Here is a 10560-nt window from a genome sequence, read left to right as displayed (position 1 = left end):
CTTTGTGGGCTTAAAAAGCCACAATTTTTCTCATGAGCGACATTCTCCCTTCTCTGCCTTTGTTCACACCAATGAGGGCGCCACTATTCTGTCAGTTTGATGATATATCGGAAATCTTAAACTCAAAAAAGAAAGGCTGTGTCAACCAAGTGTCGACTCTAAATCTGTGTTACCAATTATTTGCCAAATACTTCGTTCTTAATGTTCGCATTTACCCCGTTTGTTATGTTGTTGGATGTACGTTTCGATCCATCCAGTGTGGTCAATCCCCCTCGTGGGTACGAGCCATGTTTTGAGGCACACAACAACAGAAGACAAGGTCAACGTACATGGTGATCATATGATTCGATGACTAAATGTGGATTATATGAGCATGGCTGTGTTTTTCTGTCCTCCATCTCTATCATGTTCATAATCTCGCAATGAAATGAGGAAAATCTGTACAGAACGCGGTGCATTTCTGCCAGTGGAGCAAAATATTTACAAGCGCTGTTAACGAAACACAGGGCCTGTTAGCCCCGAGTGTTTACGGCTAATTATACTTCTTGATTATTACCTGAGTAGCTGACAATTGCTATGTGTTCTCGACATGGACAGGTAACATTTGATACCTCTTTCCCGTCTATACGAAATCTATAAGCCACATAGCCAACCGATATTTTCTGCAACTGGTTACAAGATACCTAGATCCCAGACACGCTAAACCCGTGAGAAGTCAGCAAAGAAGACCTTGTCTTAAATATACAGTGGCACACCTTCCACAAATGACACTAGCGATTTGTAGTCGTCTTGAGTTACTCAAACTTTTTTCTGAAGAGCAAATACTCGGCTGATTACAGATTGTTAACACTGGAATTCTTTTAAGTATTTCTATTTGGGTATACGTCGTATCCAAGAAGTTGTAGACGTGTTTATATAGACACTGTAATAAAGGTGTTTCTATAGCGTTCTTTCATCTGGTTTATTGCTCCGGGCTCATGAAACCCGCGAAATATGAAAAAATGACATCACGGCGCTCTTGCGCGTATGGATTGCAACGGTCTTTATCGTATTTCTAGACACCGGAGCCCGCTTGCTAAACGCAAATGAAAGAAAGCCATTGGACATGGCGTCCAGCGTACGCCCCCACCATCGTTATAAAGATTGAAGCGATAAGCCACCGCTAAACACGGGTGCAAGCACACTCGCCGGCTTTTGACAAGCATGCGGGCTCATTCTTTTAAAGTGCGATAGAGAGCGATGCAATCCAGACGCGGAACGCGCAATGAGCGGGCTTTGTTCAGAGCCCGGGAAGAAAAAATCACGTAAAAGATAACGTCATGGAAACCACTTTATTGCGTATTTTTCGGCAGGCTCTACAACTTTTCAAATACGAGTTATGCCCTAAAACGAATATTTACAATTATTCAATGCCAGATGTTGCTATTTAGCTGACCACATGCGCTAAAAAATAGTTTGAGCAACTCAAGACGACGATTAACAACATACGGCGTTGGTCTCATGTGTATCCTTCTATTATTAAAGTTGGGTGCTATTGTTAGGTAAAACACGGTATATGGCTTTAGCATATTTAATTACATCGACAGGCGTCCAGCAGGTACATGCGACGTTCGCTGTGTACATCAGGCTCTCTCATTCTTGGTTTAGCCAAAGGCTTTGACACCTGAAACTGCTGTTTCACTACTACTATTAATGCAAGCTTGCAGCGACGTGGTGAAATGTTGCCGCGCTCCAACCGTCAGTATTGTAAACGGATGTATTGTGCAGTTTATGAAGTCCCTCCTCTGATCGCTGTATAAGTACGCAAGATCTGATCAGAAAATTTTCAGCTGAACGAGTCACCGTCCCGTAGTGCGAGAGGCGTATATCCCGGGAGGTGTATCTTTAGCGGTGCAACGATGACAGCACGGCAAGACCGAGGACCGATTTGACCATACCCTCATTGAACTTAAATCACGCATGGTTTCTTTCGCCGTGTATCTGCATGGCTCCTAAATAGTGAGCCTTGAAAGAAAGATCACCTCAATCACGCAAAAAGATCTTGCCGTAGAAAGGCGTTGCGGTGGTCTTCTCAACTTGTACGGATAATCTGCCCTCCGAACCGGCTTTGCTCGGTTACTATTAGCAGTGACCTCTTGCCAGCGTCTCTACAGGAGAAGAACACAACGCTCTGTTGCATAACATTGTCTTTTACAGCAACATCTGACACATTTCATCATATCAGGATGCACTATACATATCTTCTTCTTTTCCGTTGCAACACCTATCGGCCAATGTCTGCGAACATGAATGAATGTCCAGGCGCTTGGCGGCTGTTGCACTGCAGAAGAGAATAACCAACTCATTTTGTCGCGACCATATCGTAGTTCTGTTTTCCTTCAATGAATGGTGAGCGAAGGAAATCATCCATTGAGAAAAATGAAAAAGAAAAAAAATATACAGGGCGCGAATCTGTTTCACGGTCTCCCGCAAAGAAAAGGCGCGTGACCTGTTCGAAAACTTTGTCGCCGTCGTATTCAAAAATATCGCTTAGCGCGCGATGCGCCCTTCGTCGTCTTCCTCGACCGGTAGCCGGGCGTCACCGTCCACGCGGAGCGTGCCAGCACAGTGCGAGCCACCGCGTGCCACGCGCGAGGGCGAGGTTCGTTGCCCGGGCCTCAGATCTCGCCCGTCTAGCCGAGCGGTGACACGTCAGCTACTCTCACTCCTCGGACCATGGCCCTGCGCCTAGTGCTGACTGGCCTGACCCTGGCCCTGGTGGTTCGGGCCGACTTTCACGAGGACCACTTTCGGCTCGGGGACGCCGGCAGCCTACGGCCCGCGGCCCCTTACGATGCGGACCGTCAGAGGGCCCTGCTCGAGGGCCCGTTCCACCGGGCGCCCGTGCAGCAGCTAAGCCTCGCCAGTCCTACCAACGGATCCGGAGCCGCGTTCGATGTTGGCAAGGCCCCCGCCCAGCAGAACCCTGCCGCAGTACCCAACGCCCCGGCGGCCGCGGGAGTTCCCGCCCCTAACGGCTCCGCTGTTGCGGGTGCGGTTTCGGCTCACAAGTCTTTTTTTGAACGCAGCCCCGTGAACCCGGTCTTTGGCCTGGAGCAACAACCCGACTCGGACGAGGCTTCGAAGCAGCTGCTGGAGCAGGACATTGCCAAGCTGCAGCGCCGTAAGTTTCGCATGCGCCGCCACAAGGGATTCAAGGCCGGAGCACGTAAGGTCCGCAAACTTGTAGAGGAAGAGATGGGCCCCGTCGGAGTGGCACAGGAGGCTTACGCCCAGCAGAGGCCCGATCAGGCTGCTTCCGCGAGCAGGCTCGAAGCCCTGGCTGGTCTTAAGGTCGAGTACGCGCGGGCTTACATCGCGGCCGAGGAGCCCGAGGCCGACTCTGGACCCATGGAGCTGCTCTGCACGGTCGGCTACAAGGACTACGCCAGCATCACCTGGACCGTCAACGGCCGTCCCCTGGAGAACTTCATCGACCGCTCCACCCTAAGCACCGTGAAGAACGACGTTCCCGTTAAGGTCTCCAAGATCACCATCACCCAGCTGGAGAGGCTTCCCTCGGACAACGGCAAGTTCGTCTTTGAATGCACCGCTCTAGTCGACGCGCAGGTCACCAAGGCCACCATCGCGCTGGGCTCCATCATCGAGGACACCTGCACGAGCAACGCCCAGTGCGAGCCCCGCGGGGCCTCGTGCAGCGAGGGCCGCTGCCTCTGCAAGCCTTCCCAGCCCGTGAGCCTCAAGTCGAAGCATCTGACCTGCCGCGCCGCCGCCGGCCTCGGCTGGCCCTGCGACTACTCCGAGCAGTGCATCTTCGCCCAGCCGAACGCCGTCTGCACGGACCGTCTGGTCTGCGACTGCGCCCTCGGGTTTGTCCGGTCCCTGGACGGCAAGACCTGCGACAAGCTGCATGCCACCGCCGGAAACCTGATCGGACAGCCCTGCAAGGCCAACAGCGAATGCCACGCTGCCGGGGCCGCTTGCCTCAAGGATGTCTGCGCGTGCGCCAACAACAGTGTCGAGCGCGGCGGCATGTGCCTGCCGGAGGAGCACCTCAAGATGCAGGCCGGAGTCCAGGGACCCAACTTCCTCGCCGCGGACGACGGCATCAAGACAGTCCACAACGACACCCGCATCACTGTGGCCGCGGCCATGTTCAACGAGGCCGGGGACAAGAAAGAATCCACTCTGGCACCCGCGCTGGGCGCACCGGTCCGAAGCTCGGCGGGAGGCTTTGCCTCGCCCGCTATCCTTGCCGCGGCTCTCTCCCTGGCCGCTCTCCTCGTCCGCCGCCGATGAGCCGGCCTCGCTTTAGGGCAGCAAATAAAAGAAAACGCTGCACTTCAACATCTCTGCATAGTTTCTGTTTCTTATTTTTTGGCGCGAGTCGTTGGTCGCACGTCGTTGCACTCCGACGAGTCGCACCGCCGAGATTTTTGCCTCCGTGGCGGAACGCCGCCGGAAAGTCGTCGGTGTGTCTAAATCGAAGCTCGGCTAGCTGCATTCCGGGCATAATGGCGCTTCTCGTGCTTCGTTACTTCTCCGTAGGCTGGCGGCAAGGTGATGGCAACCTGCGCATAGAGGAGGAGGAGTAAACTTTATTTTAGTAGAGATTTACGAGCGCTAGGCGTCTCTGCCTAGATGGCGGCCTCGAGCCCTCGCTTTTTTTTTCATCGTTTTTCCATCGTTATATATCTCCTCGGCACCTTGCACTGAAGGGTCACCGGTTTTGATTGGAAGAAATACTATTTGTTACAAAGCATTGAAATTAGCTCGAGCCTCGCGAAGAACCTGACATCGCCAGCGCCCCCCCCCCCCTCCGCCGCCGCTTTTGCAAGTCGGCCATCACGCATGGTGTGCCGCGCGCTGCTGGAACGATGTTAATGTGTGCAACAGCGCCACAGATGCTTCTTTCAACGCCAGAAAGAAAGGAAATGACGCACATGTGAACATTTCTTTCTTGAAGAAGTGTTATCTTAATTTTGCGATGCATGCTGTTGGCATTGTGAATGTCTTAACACCGACACTAAACAGTCTGACGACGCATCAAAAGAACGACACCTCCTAAAACGATAACGCGTAACCATTGGGTGACAGACAAGTCGTTATTACCTCAAATCATGGCTCATGCCCACGAAGTGGATTGGCCACACTCGATAGACTGGCGGACAAGTTTTCAGAGGCATAGAATAAAAGGAGAATTACAGTTCATTTTTGTCATTCGATCGGAGCTCTGTACCTGACACCCACTTGAAAACTGGGGTTTAGCAAGACAACTCCAAAAGTCAAATTCAAAATACAGAAATTCTAAAAAGTTCGTTGAGCTTTTGCGATATCCCCTTTCTCACAAATTCTATTTGTTGACGTTGAATCCTTTCCAACATATGTCCCTTACACATGGTACGTATTTTACACTAGCAAAGGCCGACTGCTTATTTTGCGTTTTCCTTGACCTCACGTATGATGTTTCTTTTGTATATTTATTTATCTTTTATTTTTTTTAATGCTATACCGCTTGATATTTTAGTTATACCCGCCGTGATGGCTATGGTGTTGGGCTGCTGAGCATGGAGGTTGCGGGATCGAATCCGGGTCACGGCGGTCGCATTTCGATGGGGGAGAAATGCGAAAACACCCGTGTACTTAGATTTAGGTGCACGTTAAAGAACCTCAGGTGGTCGAAATTTCCGGAGTCCTCCACTACGGCGTGCCTCATGATCAGAAGGTGGTTTTGGCACGTAAAACCCCACAAAAAGAAGATATTTTTGCTATGCATCACAGTATGTGCATGCTCTGAAATCATCGTTTTCATCACCTCCATTTGCGAGTCCGTATATGCAAGACAAATGAAGAATAAGTGTGGTATGTTCCTAGTTCGATTTGTGTATTAGCCTGCGACAAACCTGCAGCGCTCAGGTACCAGCAAAGCAAGAGAGGAGGAGAAGGAGGAGGAGGAGGAGAAGGAGGAGGAGGAGGAGCTGTTTTGTTATAGCTCCGCGAGAAAGAGCTCTGTTGTGCTGAGCTCTGTTGAAGTTGTGTCGGCATCACCTGCAAAGATAAACTCGCACTGTGATCAACGAAACAGGCTTGGCGGTGCAGTTTTAGGTCTTATGACGCGTAATCACACCCAATTTACCCCCCATCCCTCCCCGCACGACAACAATCGAGAGAAGCGGTCGTATCCTGTAATTCAAATAAACGCATTTTAGCGCCACCACTCACCACGCACTTGCACAGCTCACACCACGGTTGAGGTGTACACCGTCGATTGAGACAGTTATCGCGATTTTCATCATTTAGTATGGTGAAAATATATGTAAGACTTGTAACATTTGTACCCATCTCCGCTTCTTTGTTATCGAAATATATTATTTTCTTTATTTACTCGCTGGGCCTATTGGTATTACAAAGGGGAGGATGTCATATATATATATATATATATATATATATATATATATATATATATATATATATATATAAGTGCTTAGGACACACAATACTCATTCTTCGCGTGTCCTGCGCGACTTCTGCTGTTTCCTCATTTGTCAGCGCTATAGAATTTGTTTAGTCATAAACCGACATGTTTTCTTCAATCTCTCTCTCTCTCTCTCTCTTAGTTTTTTTTTTGTGAGGCAAACACTGCAGCTGCACCTAAGGTTAACGGAATTCATACCTCAATATTTATTTCGCGCTCAAGGGTATATTGGACATGCGTAAAAGTACGGACAAGAGTTCTTGTAAGCGCATATTGGACGGAGGCGCAACTGTTCAGCGTGCTATAGCAACACACTCCAGAACGGCCGTTCTGGAGTGTGTTGCTGACGTCCTTTTGCAATCGCCGTGATTGCAAAAGGACGTCATTCAGGTGAAAATATTTTAACTGGAGCTGACTCGCACCATTTGGTACCATGCACGCAGCTGGAAAGCAGTTGAATTTACATTATATAGGCCCAACTGGTTCACCGCAAGTGGGCGTTCAGTGGGCACGACATCGTCGTAACGAGGCCATGTGTAATAACGTGCCTGGTCGTCAGACGAGGGCAGCGCATGCCATGAACTGGGTGCCGGCGCTTCAAGCTTGAAGCGAAAACACGATCTACTGACGGCGACTTCGTAGGAGGGCGGCTTGTCACTCGAGCACTCGTCCGACCACAGAGGAGGCGCGATGCCAGCCACCGAGCCGCTGTCCTCCACCTCTAGGTTTCGCCGATCGTCGAGCTTCCTGCACACACGTAGAAAAAGCGAATGTGATGAGAGCTGTACGGTTCAGCTGACGGTGCCGCCGCATAATCGCAGAACGGAAAGCCGCGGCATGTGCAGAGGCTTAGGGAGGTGTTCGTCAAATGTGTGTGTGTGTGAGGAGCCTTACACTATTTGTGGAGGCTGAAAGAGAGAGCTCAAGCTCCTCCTGCTTACCCCCTCCTCCCCTCTCCCTTGCTTCCGAAGCCCCTGAACAAATGTGTGAGCGAAAATTAGTCCGGAGCTCTCCACTGATTTAAGTATTTGATTATTTCAGTCAGTAGCGAGTAGGCTGGTGAAGCAGCGACTGAGTATATAGATGGATGGTGGGTCGATCAACGGATTTTTACGCTCCATCTCGCCGACTCTATGCAGTTCCAGCGAAAGATGGCGTCCGCCAATCAGAACGGAGAACCAGAAGGACTCCTCCAAGTCCTCCTCTGATCAACATCCGCGCGACGCGCCGACTGGTGGAAGTACCACAGAAGGATCAGTAGAGTACAGCGAACGAACCCTCCTCCTTTCTCCAGAACGTATGCAGCCGGCTGTCTTTATTGATTGGCTGACCCGAGCGTTAGTCTCCACTGCACGACACGTAAGACGGGTATATGCTTTTTCTCTCGAGCTGAGGTAAGCGGCACATGCGGGACCTGGTGGTAGCAAGCAATATTTGCGTAATAAATGTACGAACGACTGGAGAGTAAGTAGCGCGCTCATCGTCGATGTGTATATATATATATATATATAAATATATATACCCACCGCTTCCAGTAGAGGAAGCACAGAGACATGGAGAAGATGAGTATGGACAGCAGGCAGCCGATGCTCATGAGGTACACCTTGGAGAAGCCCCTGTTGCGAGGCTCTGCGGGTTACAGATAAGGTTTCATCCAATAAGCAGACAGACCAGACGTGGAGAGGCGCACGCACAGGTGGACAAAAATCTCTTACAGCTTTTAACGTACTTCTTCGACATTCATGTCCTTTGACTGCGTTTGTCACGAAACAAGCAGAAAATGAAAGTGTAATACTATGAGGAAAAAACAAAATCATACCAGCAACCCAACGTTACTTTCTTTCTTTTTTTCCCGCTTACGTTCTCAAATCAGCAAAGTGCCGACGTGCGCAGAAGTGCACCTTTTACGGCTGATTACAAGAACCAAGTCAGCACCCAGGGTTGTTTGTGCCTTTCTCTGTCTTTTGCTTTTCTTCATTGCCCTTTCGTATCTCCTGCTTATATTTTTTACTTCTCTGCTCCAGTTATGAATAGCTTGTAGCTACTTCACATTTTTAATCCCGCCCCTCTGTACGTTCCCTTCACCTCCAGCTTCTCTGTAGAGCAGTGAAGCACGTGCAATGTAAGCAGGAAACGGAGGAGGACGCTGGCTAGAGACGGATGAGGGAGAATAAGTTATTTCGTTTAATCGCTCATCTGCAATATAAGCCACCGGGTAACATTGAATGGAATGCCCAGAAGAATACCACTGGGAATTTTACCCGTGAACATTAAGGAGGGAAGCTGGCGGTGTCATCCTCAACCTATACTCCTATTCCAGAGGGAGAGAAACTTCATTCGAAAAATGGGAAAGGAGATAAGAGGAGTTGTAAGCTTGATGCAATCTTTGTATTCACACCTCCCTACCTTTTGATTTCGGGGGCTAAGGGGTTTAGTCATGGCATAAACAATTAATGCATGCTTCTTACCGCTATGGAATCTATATATAAGTACTACCATCATGCCCTGCGGCAGGAGTGGCACTGTGCAACTCGTCGTTGAGTATGTTTCTCCAGAGTTGAAAGCTTTTTAAATGGCTCCACGTATCCACCTGTATTCGAAACTGTCTTGTGGTTGTGCTCCACGTACGGTTTTCGAATTCAAGGACTCTTCGAATGATATTTGTCGCATTTACCTGATTTTATAATCGCTCCCCGTACTATCTTCACCACGTGTGCAAATGCCGACGTAACTTTTTTTTTTTTTTTTTGCTGCGATGCTGCTTTTGTCCATGAAACGAACTTCGCGCATTTTTTCTACTCAATGAAGACGAATCTCCCTGTCTCTCACCTGGAATGCATCGGTCCTCGTAAAGAATAAAACCGAACTTGCAGGCGCATATCTCGGCCAGACAGCCCGAGTTCTCCGCCAAGCAGTTGGAGTCGGTATGACACCAGTGACCGAGTTGAGATTCACCTGTTGTTAAAAGGAGGAATGGCGGAAGCGCTGCAGAGCGGCACTGGCAGCCCCTACAAACATATATTGCACGAAGAGGAATAAGTTACGAACTAATCACGGAAACCGACGGCGATATTTACAGATGTATCCCCTTGGAGGACCATACACCATATGAATAAATTATATATAGCCGGACGCGACTGTTCTAGCAGCCGCGTCTGGATGTCAAATAGATATATTCAGAGAACACTGCTGGCGTCGAGTTTGTCCAGCTCGCTAGTCCAGATGACACAAGTGTTGTTATGGGACCTAGCAACAACTCTGACGACCAGTTTACACCCAGACGCGGCTACGCGACAGCCCGCTCAGCGCAGGCTAGTCTCAACAAGAGCAGTGACGCTTCTCTGCGACCAAATTGATACATGGATGCGGATTTATCTGTATCGAAGGGACAGCGGCAGAGCGCGAGGATAATTCACCGTACCTTTCGGGAGGACGTCTTCCAGCGCCGGCATCTGGGCGACCGCAGACATCCTCAGGAGTAGCACATTCGAATACGCGGCGATCCGCAAGACTGGCCACATGGTTAGCCTTTCGACCCTCGGGCCGGCCCGTAGGAGATTAAGTGCAAGGAAAGCAGTGATGAAAACAGGAAGGGCATCCCCTCCCACTCCTGCCCAGCCCAGCCCGCTATCGGGGAAGCAGTGCGCGTGCGAACTTTATTGCGGCCCAATAATCAGTGCGTTGTCAACGTCTTGCAGAGATAACTGCATGCACGCTTGGTTTATAGTTGGGCTGTTGACCGCAAGCGCCGAGCGAGACAGAATAACGTGGTCCACATTCAGGGACGCGGCCGCGCCACGGTCACGCTTAAGACGGCAAGTGAGCGCTGTGGCCGTTCATGGACGGGCGCAAAAGGAGGTGGCAGCCGGAGAGAGGGTAGATATTGCGCTTATTTACGGCGCCTTACGTGGGAGCGTGGCGTGCCGTAAAAGCCCGCACACAACGCGCGGGTTTTACCGGGTTGTATACACATATACGGGACGATATCTTGGACCCAGAAGAGAAAGAGCGTGGTGCACATCACCTTTATATAGCCACCCTTCCGCTGAACTGCGCGTGCACTTGCGCGACACGTGATCCCAGAC

The 10560-nt window shown here is 50.2% G+C and overlaps 2 protein-coding genes across 2 annotated transcripts; one reads left to right on the top strand and one right to left on the bottom strand.

Annotated features, from left to right (window-relative positions):
* The first annotated feature begins 2600 nt into the window (after positions 1-2600).
* Positions 2601-4347, top strand: LOC135906354 (uncharacterized). Its single transcript, XM_065437705.2, has one exon. It carries the CDS (start codon positions 2716-2718, stop codon positions 4297-4299), a length of 1584 nt encoding a protein of 527 aa, XP_065293777.2. The 5' UTR covers positions 2601-2715; the 3' UTR covers positions 4300-4347.
* Positions 4348-4434: 87 nt separating this feature from the next.
* LOC135906355 (uncharacterized) lies at positions 4435-10026 on the bottom strand. The gene is made up of 5 exons (XM_065437706.2): positions 9897-10026; positions 9305-9430; positions 8002-8104; positions 7024-7222; positions 4435-4571 (listed from the first exon to the last, which is right to left on the bottom strand). Exons 1-5 carry the CDS (start codon positions 9994-9996, stop codon positions 4479-4481), a joined length of 621 nt encoding a protein of 206 aa, XP_065293778.2. The 5' UTR covers positions 9997-10026; the 3' UTR covers positions 4435-4478.
* Between the last annotated feature and the right edge of the window lie 534 nt (positions 10027-10560).

This window comes from Dermacentor albipictus, chromosome 5, assembly GCF_038994185.2.
Source record: "Dermacentor albipictus isolate Rhodes 1998 colony chromosome 5, USDA_Dalb.pri_finalv2, whole genome shotgun sequence".
NCBI lineage: Eukaryota > Metazoa > Arthropoda > Arachnida > Ixodida > Ixodidae > Dermacentor > Dermacentor albipictus.
This window is presented reverse-complemented; position numbering and strand designations above follow the sequence as displayed.